At 36.4% G+C, this 23,031-nt stretch overlaps 1 protein-coding gene across 2 annotated transcripts; it reads left to right on the top strand.

Moving 5' to 3' along the window:
- Positions 1-207: 207 nt before the first annotated feature.
- LOC103718343 (RNA-binding protein P-like) lies at positions 208-11,023 on the top strand. Of its 2 annotated transcripts, none has more exons than XM_008807118.4 (2): positions 208-1,871; positions 10,749-11,023. In XM_008807118.4, the coding sequence occupies exon 1, from the start codon at positions 348-350 to the stop codon at positions 1,869-1,871; it is 1,524 nt and encodes a 507-aa protein (XP_008805340.1). In that variant the 5' UTR covers positions 208-347; the 3' UTR covers positions 10,749-11,023. The 2 variants fall into 2 exon arrangements, with proteins under 2 accessions (XP_008805340.1, XP_008805341.1); XM_008807119.5 differs by having other exon boundaries at positions 254-1,882.
- Positions 11,024-23,031: the final 12,008 nt, after the last annotated feature.

The raw sequence follows: 23,031 nt of genomic DNA, 5'->3' as shown, positions 1-23,031 counted from the left end.
TTATTAAAATATAAATACTAAATAAAATTTCATATTTTTAATAATTATTTTTTTATATAAAATGATTAATAGAACCATTGACATCCACTAACCAAACGAACCCAGAGCCTTGGGTGTTGTACCCTAAGAGCTATAGAAATAGTCAATCCTGCCCGTTTGATGCGTGCAACCCAAATGAGCACCAAACCTTTTCATGACGATCCAAAGAGCACAAAGGTTAGGGGCAGTCGCGTCATACGACACCCTATATAATCGCTTCAACCCGCTTCGCTTGCGCGATCAGTATCCAAACCCTAGCCGATTACATTCTCCCCGCACCCTACTCATTCCGTCGCCTCTCCCCGGCCATGGCTAAGAAGCGAAAGCTCGCGAACAAAGCCGAGCCCGTTGAGGACCCCGCCCCCGAATCCACCACCCAAGAACCCAGAGACGAAGAAGAACCAATTAGCCAAGAAGACCCCACCGAGGAAGAACCCATCGGCCAAGAAGAGCCCTTCGAAGAAGAACAAGAAGAGCCCATCCACCAAGAATCACCCGCCGCCGACGACCAGATCCCCGAAACCTCCGACACTTCCAAGGCTAATCCGGACCCCTCCGGCAGCGCCGGCAACGGCGTTGCGGGCGACGAGGACGAGGAGAATGACCCCGCCTCCATCCAGAATCTCCTCGAACCCTTCCCCAAGGATCACCTTATGGAGATCCTCCGCGACGCCGCCGTGAAGTACCCCGACGTCCTCGAGGAGGTCCACCGGATCGCCGACATCGATCCCGCCCACCGAAAGGTCTTCGTCCACGGCCTCGGCTGGGACACCAACGTCGAGACCCTCGTTGCCGCCTTCCGTCAGTACGGCGAGATCGAGGACTGCAACGCCGTCACGGACAAGGCCACCGGAAAGTCTAAGGGCTACGGATTCATCCTCTTCAAGCACCGGAGCGGCGCCCGCCGCGCCCTGAAGCAGCCTCAGAAGAAGATAGGCAACCGGATGACTGCCTGCCAGCTGGCCTCAACTGGCCCTGTGCCGCCACCGGCCCCTCCGGTGTCGGAGTACACGCAGCGCAAGATCTTCATCAGCAATGTCGGCACCGAGCTTGATCCCTACAAGCTGCTGCAGTTCTTCTCAAAGTTTGGGGAGATCGAGGAGGGGCCCTTAGGGTTAGATAAGATGACTGGGAAGCCGAAGGGATTCTGTCTTTTTGTCTACAAGACGATTGAGAGTGCGAGGAAAGCATTGGAGGAACCTCATAAAAACTTCGAAGGCCATATCTTGCACTGCCAGAAAGCAATCGATGGGCCGAAGCCGAACAAGCCGGGGTTCCACCTCCAGGTCCCTGGTTCCCAGCATGCTGGATCCCACTTCACGAGGAGTGAGAATGCTGGGTTTATAGGTGGGGTGGGGAGTCATCTATCTGGAGCAGGGACTTCTGGACATTTGATGGCCCCTTCAGCTGCCGGATTGGGGCTTAACCAGGGGGCACAACCTGCAGCTGCTGCTGCGGTTGCGGCAGCAGCGGCAGGGTTGAACCCAACATTGGGGCAGGCTCTGACTGCATTCCTTGCCAGCCAGGGGGCAGGGTTGGGTTTGACGAACCTTTTAGGCACTCTTGGTTCTGCAGGACTGGGCACACCGGCAGTGAACCAGGTGGTTCCCAGCCCAATGGTGAACAGTGGGGGGCATGGGATGCAGGGCACTTATGTGAATCAGGTGCCTGCTGTTGCGGGAAATATGAATGCTGGAGTGATGGGAGGTTATGTGGTGCAGGCACCAACGCAAGGTGGATATGGGAATACACAGATAGGGCAAGGAGGAGCTGGACGGAACCAGCAGGGTCTTGGGCATATGGGCGGTGTAAGACCTTACATGGGTCATTAGGTAAGGCTCAGGTACAATAACTTGCAATCTGTATGGTGTTTGGTAAATTTTTTTTATCTAATTTCTTTGACAATATGGATACTAACAATAAGATAAAGAGTTTTTGGTTTTTTTGCTCCTGTTAATATCTTGCCATCCTGCAAGCATTTTTCTATTTTGTTTTTGCTATGCGAAATCAACACTCTATATATAGACTAGTGTCAGGGTTATCTTTAATTGTATTATCATTTGTATTGCTCTTCATTACTTTGACCCCTGAAACCATATATATTGTATAGTTTTTTTTTTTTGTTTCAGCTTTTGTTATGGGTATTTATCTTTCAAAAACTCCGGAGTTTGCATATTCTTGGTTTTGATTTTGGTGGGAAGTCTGTCTACACATAAAAATATATGAAAAATGACTTTGGTAAGAAGTTCCTGGAATGGTCATTGGTTTGGGAGATTGGTCATCAGCTTCAGATCTACATAGCCAAAGTGTTTGTGATACTTATTTGTGTGTGCTCAAGGTTGGTAAATGTGACACAACTGGTGAGAACAGTGTGTGCTCAATGTTGGAGAGATTAGATGCTCTTGATTATTATTATTATTATTCTTATTATTTTTGAGAGTTAACGTACAATATGTTGAGAGCAGTGTGGCTGGAATGGTGGCTTGCTTGGATGAGAAAAGTCCATGCTTTCATAAGTATAACCATCCGGCCTCTCCCCAGCCATTTGGAATCAGCTTTATGTTTCCTCATTTACCAAGTATTCATGCTTCTAGAGGTCTTTAACCTAATATACCAGTCATGGGCTGCATGTCATTTTGATTTAATGATAGAGGCAACAATGATGTTGCTGGATAATGCTATCTCAATATTTGATCTGCTTCTACAAAAATAACTTGATATGTTCTTATGCCAGTAGATATTTTGAAAATGAGAACACCAAATGATATTAGATGCGAATCTATATAGGCATGTTGCTAAGCATAGCATCATGTGGCTGCACATGAGGTGGACAACTTGCTAGCTTGTGTGAGCAGCATGGATTCAGTCTGTTGGTTGCTAGATGTACGTTATGGCTGGTGCGGATACATTTGTTTTTAATGATGATAACTTCATAGTAATGCCAAAAGTTGCTATTAGGGAGTAAATGGCAAGTAGTAAGTAGCAATTGTTAGTTCTTGCTGTTATTAATTTTTCGATTCTTATTTATTGTTACTTTGTATTATTTTGTATTTTTACTTATTTATAAGATATTTAATAAAATAACAAGTGCATGTGCACCCATTTTTGTGTCTGCATACTGCATATGTGCTATATGATTTGTTGTCCTCCTGCGTGGGGCCTCTTGCTTTTAGAAAATTGAGAAAAATGTGCAGCACTTAGAGAGAATCTTGCTTACAAAGCATTTAGTGTTGTGGAGCTCATAATTCAACAAAAAAAGAGAAGACAATTTAAAAGATCCATCTCACTAATGCAGCAGGATTGCAAGCCAATGAGTTAAAATTTTAGTAGAGAGAGATCGAAGGAGGAGAAGGAAATAATGTTGAGGAGCACTTGATGTGCTCGTTGTAAAGTAGACCAGTCTTGGTATTAGGTCTCAACAATTCATGGACATTGCAGGTTCCTTTGTAGTGAGCTCATGAGTTCTTGACAAGTTACACCAACGTAATCACCAATGAATCCAAACCATCTATTTAGACTAGCTGATTACAACTATCCAATTAAGCTAGATAAAAAAAAATGATATGCACACCCATATTCATTTCCTGCCATACTATTCGTAGGCTTGCTGAATTGCTTATGTGCACCTACATGGGAACCTTACTTTGCAATGTCACTGAGATGTTCTGAAATGATATCCTATGATGCAAAATTCAACTTCCAGAAGTAAATAAGAGACTTATTGCGGATGCTATATTGGTAAAGTTGTAACTTATGTTATTTGGTTACGATGCTGTGGTTGAAAAGTAAAGGGGAATAGGTAATTTGAGAAGTTTCTGCTATTAGTTTCTCACTATTGGGTGTGGGGTTATGTCTGGCATGCTAATTAAAGTAGAATCCTTGCATAATCATACGAAGCATTTTAAATATTCTAGTGTTGACACGTATACTATAGCATTTGGTGAATTTCATGTTTCATAAGAAATATAAAGTTGATGATCACTATTTAGGATTAAATATATTTTTCTTGAAAAGATCAAGGAAATTAAAAGCTTCTTGAGCAATGATTGCTGTGCCGGTACCGGGCCTTAGAGTGGTTGTCTGACGGCATGGGTCGGTACGGCTCTGTGCCGTGCCGGGCTTGTATCAACACAGTAGAGGAGGCAGGGGAGAGGGAGAATGGGAGAGATAAAAAGAGAGAGAAGGGGAGGCCGGCGAAGAGCCAGCGGAGGGCTGGAGAGCTGCCGTGCAGAGGAGGCGGTGGCTGGGGAGCCGCCGCATGGCGGAGGCGGAGGAGGGGCTCCGTCTCCGGTCCCCTGTTTCGTTCGAAATAAAAGCCCGGAGGGGGCCCCTTTTATTTTTAGAAGAGTTAAAATAAAGTCATGTTAATTCGATTCTTGGTTTATTTATGTAAGTTCATTTTATTCATAATAGTGAAAATACAGTAGAGTTTTGGAATTGTAAATTAACAGCGATGGAGTTTATAGATGTTTAAATATGTAGTGTCTGCCTAGTTGGCTATCAGCTGGGCTGGAAAGGTCTCTTTAGGTGCCTAGGTGTTTATTTATATGACACTTTTTTGTGGTTCCACCCTCTCTTATTGGTATGTCCTACAAGAAGTTTGATTGAATCTTATCTCATTATTGATCTAATTAAGTCCTGGAATAATGAGAAATACCATGAAATTCATTTTTGAGAATGTACATCAACATTGGAGGATCGAAGAAACCAAAACTGCTGTATCAAAAGCATATGCTACATTCAAGATTTTATTTATCATTGCATTGAATTATGTTTCTGAATTTTTCTACCATCTGCTTATGCATTATCTTCTACATGTTCTAACATATATATGATGCCCGTGTTTGCAAATTCTGTTTAGAGTTTTAAGTTATGAAGGACTGAAAATATAAATATTGCCCGTGGCTGCAGTTGCATCATTGTCTTGTAGAACATCTCTATGTCATTATGGTTCCTACTTGATGTTAAGTGTTTTAGTATGTCTTTGCTGATCCTTTTTTTGGCTTTTTTTGTTTGGCTTGTCATCAATCAAAATGCTGATTAATCTGTTTATAGTTCTTGGATACTACTATGTATTAACACATTATCATATTTGTAAATATCTCTTCATCTTTGCCGGTTGAAACGTTGATATGGCTGTAGGTAGTTGAACAACTTTTTCCAAGATGCTATGCTATATCTTATTTAAGTTCTATTTGGCATTGCTTTTGGAGGGCTGAAAAGCTCTTTTTGAAAAATGCTCTTTTGAATGATTTAAGATGTTTGGTAAAAATTTTGTAATAGCTTTCTGGTTTCTTCAAAAGTTGAAAAAAGTCTGCTAGGAAAAAACTCTAATTAGGAGCTTTTGAGCAAAACATCTACTTGCGATGTGTTTGGAAGCGCGCGCTCTCTCTCTCTCTCTCGTGGCAAAAACTCACTAGAGAGACCTTGGTTCAAGTCTTCGCAACAGGAAGTTTTTAAATATTAATTTAAAAATACTTTTTATGACCATAATTTTAAGTTGGTGTTTTTTATGCGAGAAGGATTTTGAATTTATTTATTATATTATTAGGAATAAATTATTTAAATAATTCACAACTTAACAATATCTTATAATAACAAGATAGTACAATATAATAATAAAATAGAATTAACTAGTGTACTATTAATAGAATACAATATTGTATTATATTTTATTGTATTGTATTACATATATTATATTAAAATATTGTATTGTATTGTATTATATATATCATCTTTATTGTATTATGTTGTTTTATATTATAATAATATTATATCATCATCATCATTATTATTATTCTAATATAATAATGTATTATAATAATATAATATCATTGTGTTATAATAAAATTGTAATATAATATAACATTTTTAAAATAATAATATCATATTATTATCATAGTAATGTTATTATAATTTCATAATATTACAGAAATATTCTTATATTTTTATAATAAATATAAAAATTTATTATTTATCATATTATCTAGATTAAATATCAAGATAATTTATAATTTAAGAATACTTTGTAATAGTAGTTTCTGATAGAACAAATAGTTAGATAATTGAAACTATTATGCAATGTCTTTTATTGTCATTTTTTGATCCTGAAAATACTTCCTCAGTTTGGTTGATCAACATATGTTAAAGTTGTATCATACTTCAGAAATGTAGTTACCAAACAGCAAACGGCTTTTTATTAAAAGATCAACTTGTGATAATTTTACTACCTAAGGTTCTATAGATAAAAGCTCTACTACCTAAAGCATTGCCAAATGGGGCCTTAGAAGTTGAATTCAAATGCTTTTCATTGAAATTGATAATTTTACTACCTAAGGTTCTATGGATAAATGCTCTATTGAAATTAATTAGTTCATTTGATGGCAAATTCTCATTATTTTTTTTACTATTTTCAACTGAAAGCTTGAAAGAAATTGCCAGTGCTTGTGATACAAGATCATATGATTACCATGTATATGCAAGCAAAGCTTAACTATTCTTATGACAGATCATGCAATATTATTGCCCTTGGCTAAATTTTTGAGGAGACATGTATTTTAATTTCTCTTGTTACAAAAAGAATTCTTGATTAGAAGATTTTTAGAGATGGGATAACTCTTTTTTCTCCCAAGTAATGCCATTTATGTATTCAAAGACAACAGCTAGTATTAAAACCATGTTGCTTAATTTGAAGTTACATGACATATCTTGAAAGATGATTGCTAAGCTTTTGAAATACTATACTATGCCTAGAAGGGAACCCAGATTATGTTGGCCCAAGTCATGAAATTCACTAAATAATAAGGAGAAACTAAGAAAATACAATTGATATATATATCGGATAAGTGTTACTAAATTCATTACACAAGAAGTATGTTTAGACTTATTGATGATATTGTAGCCACTATAAACAGACTTACAACCATAAAAACAAATTTCTTAGAGGGATGCATAATTTTCCTTGTCAAATGTTAGATATTCTTGTGATTATAGTAAATCTCAGCTTTGAGGCCTGTCATGGCTTAGTGGCGACTTCATTTTATGATACTTGAAACAAATTAATATGGATAAAAAGCTATAATAATGCCCTACCAAGAAACCTAGTTAGACTTGATCATGTACTCTACTATTGTGGAACATGCTTACTATATGCTCGCTTTGCAAAGGAGTTTTGATCTTATTTTGTATTCTTATTTGTTTTTTAATAACCCATCAATCAAAGCATACTGTAGCAAGAATGACCTTATCATTTCCATGTTGATATAATTTTTTTGTTGCACATTTTCTTTTAATTGTGACAATGCACTAAGAAACCAATTGCTTCACATCTATATTAGAAGCAAGGTTCACCAGGCGCATCATATTGTACCGTTATCAAACTAGTATGCAGTCTCATACCATACCGACACTTGGTAAATCTTGCCATCTCATACTGTACCGCATACTGACACTGTAATAGGATGGTATCGGAATGGGATCCGTACTGAGACGGCGAACCCTGATTAGAAGTGAAATGAACTGATTAAAAGAAATTTATCCTATACGTTAACTTTTCATCGTCGGTATAATTATAAAAGTAAAGTCATATCTTTAGTTAAACATTAAATCCTTCTATCAAATGTTGTTATTAAAAGATCTAATGTTTTTATAGTTAATATTTTTAATTACTAATTGGCATTGTATGAATTGATGGAGTAATAAAAGCCTGCAGCCCTGTTCTGCAATCACATGATATAGCTTTGATCAACCAATGAAAAATGGAGTAGTAAAAGCCTTCCAGCCCATTTCTGCATTTGCATTGATATAGCTTTGATCAACCAATGCAAGTTTAGCTGTGTGGTTCTGCTCCCAGTTTCTTTCTTTTAAAAGAAGTCAAGCAGGGTAAAGCGCTCTTCAGGTTAATTAGGCTGATCATTCGAGTTCACAAGTACCTTGCATACTTTCAATTTTATGCTTTTGTTTAGGAAGACAATTTGCCTGACTGTTGGCCCACAGGCTCAAATAATTTCTATCGAGGAACTTTCAAAATTTTCCTTGCAATCTTTTTTGCACCTCTGGTGTCATAATGCTGTCACTCAGGTGTCCATATTCCTCTTCTAACTCATAGATTTGCAACTATGCAAGATCTCTAAAGCTGTCTGTGTAAAATTTAATGTAAAAAACACCAAAGAAACTAAGATTCCTTGGGAATATAAAAACCTACTTCTTTTGGATTTTTTTCCCCATGCTTTGCAAGCGACTTTGCTCCTTGAAACAAAATAAAAATCACCCCTCCTCCAATCTTAAGAAGACCCTTCCTATCAAATTCATCACAAAAGCTGAAAAACCTCTTCTCATCCTTGTCCAACTCACTCCTTCTCTCAAAATTTTCTTACATCCTTACTGACGCAATCCCAACTCCTCTGGTCCTCATTGAACCAGCCTTAATTTCTTTCATTATTGGCTCGGAGGACTCGGGTCTCCGAATGGTGACATTGGTTGAAAAAAACCACTGCTATTTCAAGTGCTCAAGTTACACTGTCAACCCCCACCTACCGCCCATCCACCCCCACCTCTCTATCTGTTTATTGATGTGCTTGAATGGGGATTGGGGTCAAAAATAAGGTTGGAGAAGAAGATATTAACCCTTAAAGACATGAACCTTAATAGTATCTTTTTCCTTGTTAAGACTTGTTTGTAATGTATTCTTTCTAGGGGATTTTTTCTTTTGATTTTTTCAAACTTTTTGTTATCATTTTGCTATTCACATCAGTATCCAAGCATTTTTGGAAGGTTATCTAGCATCATAACGTGAAAACAATACTTTCATCTAGGTGCTGTTTGTTTACATTTGTATAAGAATCCTTCTCTAGTTTTTCCTAGTGCATGGCTTCTTTGTACTTTCAAGATATTGTTGAGTTTTCTTTTTGATACAGGAACCACCATTGCTATGAGGTTCATTTTCTACGAACCCTCTGCACATTGCCTTCATTTTTGTAATGAACTGATGTTGCCAAAGGTGAATTGAAAGGTTCGTTACAAGATGGATCCGCATGGTCTTCTTTAGAATCATAGAGGTCTTGACATCTGGATGCTTGCATGTTTAGAGTCATCAGTTTGGGAAGACACAGACCAATGCAGGTCTTAGCATCCTCTCCAATCCTTGTATTCGTACTTCACATCACTATTCCCAGCATTGATCTCATGACCTTTCTTAATGTCCAACTCTGTATATCTAAATTAGCAACCTGAATATAAGATAGGGCCATTCTTGGTGCAGAGGTTCTGTGTCTGTTGAAGTCCTTGAGCTTAAGATTCCAGGTAACATTAATGAGGAACATGGAATCTTAAGCATTTTGGGTTGCTTCTCTTTCTCTTGACTAAATGAGCTATCATACTCAATGAACTTCAATCCCATCTTGCTGTAGTACATGTTTCTATCGTCTCATGGGATCATCTCGTGGTTTTTCATTTTTATTTTAGTAGCTGGTATCTAAATTTTGAGATTGATACCAAGCTATTGATTGTACTACCAACAACTTATAATTAATAGCTAAAACTTGAAATATCAAATTGAAAAACCTGGTAGCAGGTCAAATTTACCTCAAGCTACATTGTAGTCCATTGTTTAGCTAAATTTGATTCTAATAAAATTTTCCTGCATATGCAAAAACAAGCAACTACTGTCGTTATCTTGGTTTTCTTCTGGAGCATCATTCTGTTCCTACATATTTTTCTGATCCTTTGGTTTTTTTTCCCTAAACATCTAGATAGACCCTAATGAGCATGGAATTACATAATGATAATAGATTTTGTTTTTCAATATCCTTAGCTGTTACTTCTCCCTTTTATGCCATTGCATTGATTTTGCTGCGTGGCGGTTGTGTTGGTAAAGGTTTTAGACATTCGTTTTACTCTAGACTTGGTGAGGATACCAGAAGCTTTTCTTGGAATTAACCTTTTGCTTCATAGGATGCCTAAGATCCAGAAAACCGGAGTTTCGAATCTTTGATGGTCGCTCATAGTAAAAATATGAGCTGAGCATAGAAAACATGATTTTTAAGTACATATATCTGATATATTAAAGCATGATACAGAGAAAGATGATTTTGAGTAGATGCACCTGATTTATGTGTTGACATGAAATTTCGTTTTAGCACCAGTCAGAATTATGATACAGGGAGATAAGTATCATACCTTTCTATATGTTGGATGGATATTTTGGTTCTTATTTTGAAGACCTTCCTTTTTTAATGATTGGTTTGCAACTAGGGCACACTTGAATTCTTTTGAGCTTATTTTTTTATGTAAAATATTGGGCTCTTACTTAAATAATTTTATCTCAAATTCTGCTTTCTTGTGCAATTTTTCATTCATGTCAAACTTCTTTTTTTTTTTTGTTTTGAAGTTATGAAGTATTTTTGTTTCTTAGTATTTTGTGATGGCTGAACCTTTCTTGTTTATACAAATATTTGGTAATTGCTTTTCAATTTCTTATTCATACTCTAATGCAATACATTTTGCAGATTATTTTTTATCACTGCAAAATCCTGATTTCGATGAAATACGTTCACATTAGTTTGTATCTGTAAAATGTATTTCTCATTTGCATCTAGAATTCAAATGCTGATTTGTGCTGGCAGCAGTGTCTTTTCACTGCCTTTAAGGTTTAAACTGGATGTATGTATATTTGTTTTAAATGATTTTCGTGTTTCTTATGCATCTTGCAGATCCTTTCTAGGTGCATTTATCTATTAAGTTCTGGGCAGATGATTCTTCTGGAGTTCCTGCTACTGCGCTCACACAAATGCAAATTTTTCTTTCTATAGCTACTTCTTACTTTAAAACTTGAGTTTTCTGCCCTATCATTAATTTTCTTTTCTCTTTCAATCTTTCAAAATATGTAGTACTCTGAGCAACTATTTTGGTTTCTTAAAAGCCTTTCAAATGGCTCGTGTGTCTATTGTAAAAGAGATTTAAATATTTAAAGCGTGTTGACTATGAACTGTTGACTTAATGTTTTGCAAATTTATTGTTCCTATCATATTGTCGTCAACTTTTCCAGGAAATAAGTATAATCTGCCTTAGTCGGACGCAAATATCTCAATTTTGAATATTGATATGGTTCATTTGTGGCAACTAGTTTCTGCTTGAAATATTGAAGGAAATGGGCTTCAAATTTACATTTGATGGTTATTTTTGGTTACAAATATCTTATGATATAGTTTTTCCTGAACTTTTTTTATTCCCCCAAAAAATGGATGTGATTCAGCTTTCACAGCACAAGCTCAATCTTGTTTCTGCAGGGATTGGTTTTTTATTATTTGGAATTAAGAGTTTCCCCATTTACTACCTATTAATTCAACCTCTTACTAATGAGTTCATAAGTTATTATGATCCACCACTAATGTTTGTCTTCAAGTTGGGACTTTTGGTCATTTTACTAGTTGACCATGACTATAAATTCTTTGAAGATCTATTAGCATATGCTTTAGTCAGGCTTTTCTGCATTTGTTTGTTGGATCATGTGATCGCTTAAAAAGCCCAAATTTTTGAGTACATGAGATACCAGATATAAGGGAATTTGTTATGTGAGGTGTCAAAACTTTCTTTAATCTTAAGTATTTAACCTGGATCATCTGTCTTATACTTGATTGTTTTTGAATCCTTCAAATGAGATCTCCTCATGCAGAATCTACCCCCATGTTAAGCATTCTGTTTTTGCGTATCAACATTTCCAAAACCTTAGGACTGAAGGAATAACTTTTTGGATGTTGTGTGAAATCGACTCATTTGGAATCTTGTGGTGCACTGTAAAACATTGAGGTGAACTTCTAAGGCACGAATGGCCCTATGGTTTGCATTGTGCAAAGCAGTGAAGGCGCAAAATATCCTGGTTCACTGTAAGGTATGTATTTGGAATTCTCATTTGGTTTTCTTTTGGGACATTTCCCCAGTCCCTCGTCTTCTTGAAGTTGACATTTGTATGAGCTTTTTGGAGAGGTTTCAGTTGTGAACATTCAGAAATCAGTTTTCACATGGTATTAGAATGATAGTATTGGGATACTTGGATTGGTTTTCTCAATGGTTTCAGAATGTGGTCTGGCAGCAATACTACTTTTTAAACTACAAAATTGTTTCTATTTTAAGATCTCAGATACGAGTTGCCTTTCCAATAGAGGGTTTCTTATAGTTGTTCCGAATAATAAACCCCCTTTTTTCGAGGATGTGGAAGGGATATTTTTTTGACCATGAAATCCCTGAGATATATGAGATGTCACTTTTGTGATTAAAGTCTAGGGACTAAACGGATGGATTTTTGATGGATGATGTATATGGGTACTTTCCAAAATCGGTATCAGCTTTGCAAAATTCTCTTCAAAGTTTACTATTGGCTTAATAAAATTTTTTCTTAGGAAACATTGATTTTTGACAGTCAAAAGTTAGATTTCACTTGGGCATTGCTGTGCTGATTTAGGTTGCCCGTTTTGCAAATTTGCCTGCGTTTGTTTCTATAAAAGTTATTATTCTCCACAATTGCTGACTGTTTTCGTGGATCTTTTGAAATCAAAGATCTAGAAAGCCTATTTCTCTCAGGAAAAAGTGACTGCCCATTGTTTTAGTATGCCCTAATTTTTGCAAATCCTGCTGGAATCTGGAATTACTTACTAGGTTTTCACCGTTTTCCTCATTTACTGTGATGTATGAAGGATTTTGCACTCTGGGTCATCGTGAAGATTTATTTTTGCTGGCAGAAATTTTTGTTTAATGATTGACCAGGTAATATATCATGACTAGTTTAGCTAGTGATACAGTATTTGTGGAAAATTTATTTTTATCTAAGGAAAATTTCCAACGTCTTATTTCCATGTTTTGGGGTCTGGCAAACGGAACTTGCCTATGGCCATCCCTTTTTGGCGGTAAGTACTTTATGATACCAGAGTGTAACCTTGACGACCTACTTTTAAGCAAATCTAGTCAGGCTTTGATATGTCCTTGAAGAATTCTGGTTACACTTTGCCAAATAATAACCTTCTCAAAACATTTTTAATCCTTAAATTTATGATTTTGGGACTTTTTATTCTTCCATAATTTGTGTATTCCTAGGGTAAAATGTTCCACGTAGTTCCCTGTTTAATGATAAAAAACTGAGGGGGAAAACGAGTACTAGGGGGATGCGCCTAGCATATATTGGTGGCAAGTTAGCTTTTAGATCTGCGAGATAATGTTGTGGTAAGGGCACCTGTTCTTAGGGGTGGCAATCGGGTCGGACATAAATAGGTCGGATCAGATGCAAGATAGGTCGAAAAATCATAAAACTCAATACGATTTATTTATTAAATAGGTCAGAAGTTACAATGTTTAATAAATAAGTAATATGATTCGATCCGTTTAACCTGTTTAATAAATAGGTAACTTGTTTGCATTGCAATGTTTAATATTCACGAATAAGGACGAAGTAGGGGGGGAGGAAAATGTGAGAGGGATTGCAATGCGTGTACTTGGAGAGGTGGGTATGCAGAGTTGAGTAATAAAAACGTCGAGAATAGAGACCAGAGAGAGATCTTGAAATGTCTCGGTGAAAGACTTTCAAGCAAGGGGAAGTTAGGAATTCTTCTATCGACAACAACCAACAACTCAGAATACAAAATGAAGGAGAAGTTTGTGCTGCACTCTTTTCGCTTCTTTATCCTTTTGCTTTTGATAGTGGGTCAGGCTAGGTACCAATTTCTCCCTTTCATTGCAGTCATTCTTTCCATCCTTTTATCCTTTTCCCCCCAGGTTTGGACTTCAGAACGCGAAACAGTGGCGATGCAAGCAAGAGTCTGAAAGGAAATAAGGGGTAGAAGGAAGTAGGAAGGTGAGACCACCACTAAACTTTATTTGAGATCTAAGATCCTCAAGATCAAGAAGCAGAGACAAAAAGAGATGGCAGAAGGAAATTAGAGATAGCATAACCATACTACTAGCGGAGACGATGAGAGAATGCACAGATAGGGCGGGAGGCAGAGGCCGTCGCAGTGGAGAAGCCAAGGTAGTTCACCGTTGGCGACCAGATTAGAACTCGCGAGATGATGAAAAGCCCCAAGAAGGCGGAAGCAGTGTCTCAAGACCTCGTCGAGCCGCCACGGTGGTCGTCGACGGGGAAGCGGAAGTAGTCGACAAGGGGGAGGAGAGGGCAGAGGCGGAAGTCCGGAGGAGAGGAGAGGGGAGAGGGATACTGAGGGAATAGAGCTCGGGCAGCACCATTGGACAAACCCTAACTCTAAGGAAAAGTTGCGGATGGTGGACCTCGCGCTGAAATCGGACCGAGGCGGTGAAATCAAGCTGAGGCGGAGAGTTGGGCCGGCCCTGGGCCTTATCTTGTGGGTTGTGGCCCTTATCTATCAGCCTAACAGTTAAACAAGTTATACGAGTTAAACGGGTCAGACATCTAAAATCTGTGTCCGACCTAATTAATAAACAGTTTAAACGGGTCAACCTGTTTACGACATGAATCTGTTTAGGCTAAATCCAAACCTATTTATGGCAGGTTGAACACGGATCGGATTGGCAAGTCGGGTCATATTTTGCCACCCCTATCTATTTTATCTTATAGCATATCTTCAAAAGCTGGATGAATTTTTTCTTGGTGGTTGTGAAAATCCTACCTGTTCTATTTAGATACTTGAAGGATATGTTCGATGTCCGGTTCTGTGGTGTTGTCAAACCTGAAGGTAACTAACTAACTATTGACTAAGAAAGGTTCTGTATGGTAGGGCTCGGCTTATCTTCCGAAGCTATGAGGTGCTTGCGTGATGAACATTTCGTATTGTACCTTGTCAAATTGGGAAATAATGGGGGATCAAATTGGGTAATAATAGGGGAATTATGTTTGGCAATGTTTGTTGTTACTTTCAATTCCTTTGTATCAAAGCAAGGAGTCCATTACCTGTAATGACATTGATTGAATATAAAAAACTTTGCAACTTAGACTCTGTTAGCAGCTTTCACATATGTTTGTTAATTTGTATTATGTACAATATGACTATATTTCATAATAATTTTATTATTTGTTGTATAAAAAGGATATAAACTTATATATAATTATGTGAATATATATATGTATATATGAGAATATTTCAAAATAATTTATTATTTGTTGTGCGTGCGTGTGTGTGTGTATATATATATATATGTATGTATGTATGTATGTATGTATGTATGTATATATATATTTATATGTATATCCTTTCAATCCTTTTCAACAAGGATTGAAAAGTAAGAGTTAGTATTTACGTTAATATTCTCTATGTTGGAATTGCTGCTAGAAGTTAGATAAGAAAGAATAAAAGATCTATCAACTTTTTTCTTAAGAGGCATAATATTTTTCAAAGAAAATGATATCTCTAGGCTCTATCACATTCATATCAATTCCATTGATTTTAGATTGTTTGAACATAATTCTATAAGCATTACTATTTTGTGAATAATCTATAAAAACCCCATCTATATTTTTATGGTCTAGTTTTCTCTTATTATTTTTAGGGATTTTAACCTTGGCTAAACACCTCCATATTTTAAGATAATTCAAATTAGGGTTTCTATCTTTCCATATTTCATTAAATGTTAGGTCAGAATCTTTATGGAAAATTTTTTTAAGAAAATGACAGTGCTTCCTCTCACAAATTAAAAGTTACTTTGGAGCCAGCAATCATAAAATTAACCATATCAATTAAAGTTCTATTTTGTTTTTCAAATACTCCATTAAACCGGATTTGAAATAATGCACAGAATTTTAATTAATGATACCATTTATTTTACAAAAACTATTACAGATATATTCTTCTCCTTTATTTAATTAAATAATTTTAATATTTTTAGTAAGTTTATTTTCAACTTCACTCTTACCGATCATAATTTCATATTTTTATTATAATAAGATACACTTAATAGTAATTAAAAAAAATCATCTATAAAGTAATGAATATCTTTTCCCATTTTTTGTTAGAGTATTTAAGTCACATGCATCACTATATATTAACTTTAAAAAAATTTAGTTTCTCTATATACCATTTTAAATAGTTTTCTTGGTTGCTCAGGTTGTACATGTCTTGCATTATTCATTTGTATTTTTATCACATTTAGGAATCAAAATTAAGATCATCATTCTCTTAATAGTATTATAATTTATATGACCAAGGCTCCGTTTGGGGGAGCTTTTGGAGGGCCAAAAAGAAGTTTCTGGCCCTCCAAAAGCACATTTAGACAAAAAAAGTGTTTGATAAAAATTTTAAAAAGTTGTTTTAGCTTTTTTAGCAAGCTAAAAACAGCTTTCTGCAAGAAGCTCTAATTTGAAGCTTTTCGAAAAATCTGTTTTGAGCTTTGTCGGGAAGCTATTTATTTTTTACTAAAATACTCATAATAAAATATAATAATTACATACTTTGTCCTTTTATAAATCTAAAAATCTGCTGGAGTCCTAACAAAGAACCATAACCGTGGATCAGACTCTCTTCCGTGAAAGAAAATGTATTCTTGTTTTCTATTATTGTATTATACTATATATATAATATTTTATTACATTATATCATAATACATTAATAAGTTATGTTAAATAATTTAATATTATTTTATATTATGAAAAATTAATGTATGCTAATAATTATAATATTTTGTACCTTTATTATTATATTATATTATAAATATAATATTATATTACATTATATCATAATACATTGATATGTTATGTTAAATAATTTAATATTATATTAAATTATTATGCTATAGTATACAATATTATATTACTATATTATAATAATATTATATTATATTACAATAATATTATACTATATCATATATTTATGTATTAATATGTTATATTTTATTATGCTCTATTGTATAATACTATGCAATGTCCTTTATGTTAATTTTGTCATACAAAAGTATTTTCTCAGTTTGTTTACCAAACACATGTTAAAATGCCACAACACTTTAGAAATGTAGCTACCAAACAGCAAACAACTTTTTATAAAAACTCTATTTCAGAAAGTTCGACTTTCAACAGCTCTACTTACAAAAGTTCTACTGCCAACAGCTCTTCCAAACAGGGCCCAAGTCTACCATGACACATATTAAAAGACATAATATTGTAAATAAAAGAACTAATTTTATAATTTTTGAGTTTTGTTACATTCAATTTGAATAAACAATCGAACATATAACTCCTAATGAAAATGCTATTTTCGGTTACAACCAACATATTTGACTCGGAGGTCATTTTATAGCCATACCTTGTTGGCAAACAACTATTGGTGAGATGCTTTCTGGTATATGCTGCACTTTATGAAGAGGGAGAGTTTTGCTGGTGTCAATATCAAATCTACTCTACCTTCATCTCTCATGTAGCAATATTGGAGTTCCCCACAGTCTCAGTGTTTCTATTGGAGAGTTGATAAGTGAAGAACATGGATTCATTAGTACAAACAGGTATATTATCATCCGTATTAATCCATCAATCAGTATATTGATATACTAGTTTTTTTTAAGGTTTATAGAAACAAACCTATCATCGGTTCCAAGTTAATTGGATCTCGCGGTCGTCATGTTTGTCTGTGGGCTACTCCAATCTTTTTAATTTTTTAGGAGCTTATCCTTTCAATAGCGGCAATTTCTCTCGAAATGTTAGGATTTGCAACAGATATTTTATTTTTATTTTTATTAAATTTTATTTGAGGCTTGAGTTTATTAGTTTTTTCCTTTTCAAATTTTTTATTTTTGTTTCTCACTACTAGATTTACCTTACACTGAAAATTATTAGACAGTATATGATTTTCCCTATATTTTGAAATCAACACTTAAGAGAGAGGGGGGGGGGGGGGGGGGGGGGGGGGGGGGGGGGGGGTTGAATTAGGTGTCTATAAAAATAATAGCAAATTAAAACAAATATTAAACAATCACAATAATAGTAAATCTTAGTAATCAAGCCAACCAAATAAGATATATAAATAAAGAGAGATAGGGATAGAGAGATGAAGCCAATATTTATAAGGTGGTTCGGCGAAACCCTTGCATTCGTTCACCTTCTCCTAAGGATAGCCCCGCCTTGAGGTTTCACTAGTTGTAAAACTCTTTACAATATGTAAGTTGGAGACCACCAACTTGCAATAGCACCACAACTTAAAAACCACCAAGTTACACTCTCCAATCTAGTACTCTACTAGCTTGAATTCAAAGCCCACAAGTTTGATACCTCACAAGCTTGTTCTTACAATTATAAACTTTGATTCTCACAAATCTAATATATAAATAGGCTCACTATACAATTCTCTCACAATAATAAAATAAGAGCACAATAGGAGCAATATGAGAGCACTATGAGAGGAGATAAGAACTCGGCCGAGAGAGGGATGCTTTGGCCGAGTGGTGTGTTTTGAGACTTCACCAAAGGTCTTTATTTATGGCTTGAGAGGGCAAGAAACGTTGGAGGACATTTATGGCTTGATTTCCATCAATCTTCAACCATAAGGCATGATTGGTTTGATGGGCTTGATTTCTTTAATCATCATATGCTCAAATTGATCTTATTTTTTTAAAGTTGGCATGATTTGAATTTTGCACAGATTTGAGTATGGTTGACATGCTTCAGTACATGGCTTGGATGTCCCCTTCTTGTGGCAAGATTACTTCTCAACATGATTAGGATGGCACATGGCATCATCTAAACCATTCAAGCTTGATTTGGTTGATTTACTTATGTTATTCATTCTTTGATGAAATGGATGAAATTTCTTTCTCTTCAATCAGCAAATATATTTTTCTAAAGTTCTCTTACACTCCATTAGAGGTTTGATAAATAAAATCAAAATCACATAGATTTTACACACATAACAAAATTAGATGTAACTAGTGGACCATTTGGGATATTAATCCCAAATTATCTTTAGATGGGGTTGTAAATGGGAGAACACACATACATTTGACAAATAAATATTAGTTAACATAATTTATAATAATATGATGACATAAAAATAAGATATGCTAGCATAATTTCAAAGTTTATAAAAATCGAATTAAAAACTAGCAGTGTGCAGAGATCTTATTATTTTATATTTGATTTTCATTCAAATCCTATCAATATTGGTACCGTTGGAAAGCTTATTTCAAGAGCTTTCTAGTGATATAAAGTTTGTAATTTTTTAAAATTATTTGGTCAGTCAAATATCTAAAATACAGAGATCATATCTTAAAAAAACTTATCAAAAATAGAATTGCACATGTGTGTCATATGTGCTCAAGTGTCTGCATGATTTGTTGCCATATTTTATGTTGGACGAAAATTATTAGAGACAATTCTAATTTAATTACAACTATTGATCTTTTGATTGATCTCTTGACTCTAAGAGCATACATTAAATCAATCAAATATAAGTCATAGCATATTGGAACATAATTTATTTTAATGGGCTGGTCGAATCTCATTAGTGGGCATGTTGACTAATATTATAGATTAGTCTAAAATTATAAGATCATTAAGCTCAAACAACTTAATCAATTTTTTACAAGATCGAGCTAAACACATCACACACATAATATGCAATATTTGAACCAAATAATTTTGTATAACACACATCCATAGTCTCATTTTTCTCAACATATTTCTCTTCTATTTTAAGTGAAACTATTAAACTATTTATAGTCGACAAATCTCTTTTATGTTTTAATAACAAAAAAAAGATTTTTACTTAGGAGGTAATTTATCTACACCTACTAGAAATTTCTTATAAAGTTGATTTTCTTTTGGTTTATATCATGGACCATTGCTTATTCGTCCTGTAGGGCCCCTGCCTTAGCTGGGAGAATCGAGGAAATGGACCGCCAGATTCGGGCCCTCAAAGGGCAAGCTCCAAGGGAGAGAAACAACCTTAACTTTTTCTTGGAGCCTTCCTTCTCTCGGCAGATCATAGAGGAACAGATCCTACATCGGTTTAAGATGCCTCAAGTGGAGTTGTACGAAAGCACCTCGGATTCCTAGCACCTTGAAGCTCTCATGATGCTGCATGGAGCCACCGATGCCGTGCTTTGTAAGGTGTTCCTTGCGATCCTTTGCAAAGTGACTCGATTTTGGTTCTCCGTGTTTGGCCCGAGTCTATTCACTCCTTCGGGCAGCTCACCTGGCTTTTCGCGGCGCACTTCGTCTCCAGCCAAAAACGAAACTGTGGCTTGAGCACACTGCCCGGCATTAAGCAGAGGGATAGGAAATCCCTCAAAGAATATGTCAGCCACTTCAACATAGCGACGCTAGAGGTCCGCGGCCTAGATCAGTTTGTTTCAATGTCTGCAATGAAGAGTAGCCTACGGTCATCAAGTTTCCTCTTCTTCCTAGAAAAGTGCGACCTCTTCAGTTTGTTGCAATGCCTCTCACCACAAATCTAATGATGGGAGACTACCACAAGAAACTAAGAGGAGTCGTGAGGAGCGAAGAGAGCCATGGAATGTCTCACCTTGGCACAAGGGGGGATTATGATGGCCTAAGAGCCCTCCTCAAAAGTTGGGGAGGTACACCTCACTTACTGTTCCAAAGGCCCAGATCCTCATAGAAATCAAAGGAAGGAGCTATTTACGCCCATTACATCTGATGAAGGGTTCGATGACCAAGAGAGGCCAAAAAAAGTACTTCCATTTCCATCGAGACTGCAGCCATGACACGGAGGAGTGCATTCAACTAAGGATGAAATCAAAGCACTCATCCAGCAAGGGCAGCTAGATCAATATGTACGCCCTCGGCAAAGCCAAGAAACACATGTTTTGGCCTCTAATCCACTGCCCCAAAACCCATCGAGAATGTCTGACAGCAGGTGTCAGCAGCACCATTATAAGCGAGCTTGCCGAGGTTCCCGAGTGCCTTAGATAGCCAAACTCCTCAAAAAGATGACCATAGAGCTTCCATAAATCGTGCACGTGGGTAGGTCATCGAGCCCGGGGGCAACAAACCTGGTCCCATGCTCACTGACTCTAGCAAAATAAGTTCTTCGGTTTGAATCCTCTACCTCGAGTAGCAAAGTGTTGCCCAAGGTGACAAGCCAGGGGGGGGGGTGAATTGGTTTCTCTTAATTTTTACTATCTTACTTATGTCAATTGATGAGTTAGTGGAATATAACAAAGCACAATACAAACACACAGGAAGTATAGTGGTTCGGTGCTCTGCTAAGCACCTACGTCCACTCCCCAAGCGACCCCTTGGAAATTCACTATAATCCCGCGGATTACAGTTGGATTGTTTTCCGGGCTCACAATCCAAAAACCTTTACACTTTGGTTTTTCGGGATCACCAAAAACCTATGTTGGTTTTACGGGCTCACCAACGAACCTATGTTGGTTTTCCGGGCTCACCAACGAACCTTTACAATTGGTTTTACGGGTTCACCAATAAACCTACACCATTGGTTTTGCGGGCTTACCAACAAACCTTTATAAGATGATTAATAAAAGAAGTAAGAAGATTTAAGCTCCTAGATGAGCAAATATAACAATTATAATCTACAAAGAAGAGTTTAGAGAATAGTTATCGCTTGATGAGACTTCTCTCTTCTTTGTCAAGAATGCTTCACTCTTCAAGGATGGATAGAGCTCTTAATGACTCTTGGAATCTGCTCAACCATTTTCTTTTGACTCTTGAATGAAGCACTTGGATGAAGAAGATTAGGGCACTTGTCTTTCTTGTGTAATCTTTGATATTTTGCAAAAGGATGTTTTCTTTGATGAATAGTGCCACTTTAAATAGTTTCCTTCATCCATTGGACAAGCTCCAATGGTTAGAATTCAAAAACTAGCCGTTACTCACTGTTGGAAGGTCAAAAAGTACTTCTGTAGAACTAGCCGTTATGCTTCTGCCCGTGCTTGGGTCGACTCAACTTTCACTGGGGTCGACCCAACTTTCACTTGGGTCGACTCAACCTTTTCTTGGGTCGACCCTCTCAGAACCACAGAATCTTGCATTTCAGCCTTCCTTCACTTGGGTCGACTCAACATCTTTTTGGGTCGACTCAAGGTTCAGTTGGGTCGACTCAACTTCCACTTGGGTCGACCCTCTCAGGATTTCCAGAGAACCTATTTTTGAATGTCATTGCCTTTGGGTCGACCCTCTCAGTGTTTGGGTCGACTCAAGTTTGGGTCGACTCAACTTCCACTTGGGTCGATCCTCTCAGGGTTTCCAGAGAATCTATTTTTGAATGTCATTGCCTTTGGGTCGACCCTCTTAGTGTTTGGGTCGACTTAAGTTTGGGTCGACTCAACTTCCTCTTGGGTCGACCCTCTCAGTGTTTCCAGAGAACTGTTTTCTTGAGGCTTGAGAGGCTTGAGGTTTGGGTCGACTCATTCTTTACTTGGGTCGACCTAACTACTGTTCATCCGTGCCATTTTTGCAGAAGTGTGCCAGATGCTTTCTTGATGTGCCGGGATCGACCCAATCAACCTTGGGGTCGACTCAATCCACACTTTGCTGCAACTTAAGGTTAGATTCATCCATATAAACAATGAAATGCATCTTTATCTTATTATACGAATGTACTGAGAGTAACAGACTTATAAATGATGTATCGAATTAACTTGTAACATACTCTTGATTATTGTATTAATCATCAAAATACCACCATCATCCTCAATCTCCCCCTTTTTGATGATTACAAAATATAGAGTATGAGCCTATTGATACTTGTCTTAAAATTAGTTTTAAAAGAGCTCAAGTTGCCGAATTTCAGCTTTTCAAATTTGAGATTGAAGTCTCCCCCTATTTCATCCAAATGTTTCCAATTTGACCTTTTGAATTACTCCCCCTTTCTTTTATATTTCATTAAAGATGAAACTTCAAAAATTTGAGATAAAGCATGAGTTTCAGATTATGTATCGAGGTGTGAAAGATATGTGCCAAATTCTGAAATTCTATGTGCCAAATTCTGAAATTCAATATAAATTTTAGATTTTATCATTTTCATTGCTACAAATTGCTCCCCCTTAAATGTATATGCTTTCTTA

This window comes from Phoenix dactylifera, chromosome 2, assembly GCF_051530095.1.
Source record: "Phoenix dactylifera cultivar Ajwa chromosome 2, Ajwa_hap1_PhDact_Kaust_v1.1, whole genome shotgun sequence".
Classification (NCBI taxonomy): domain Eukaryota; kingdom Viridiplantae; phylum Streptophyta; class Magnoliopsida; order Arecales; family Arecaceae; genus Phoenix; species Phoenix dactylifera.
This window is presented reverse-complemented; position numbering and strand designations above follow the sequence as displayed.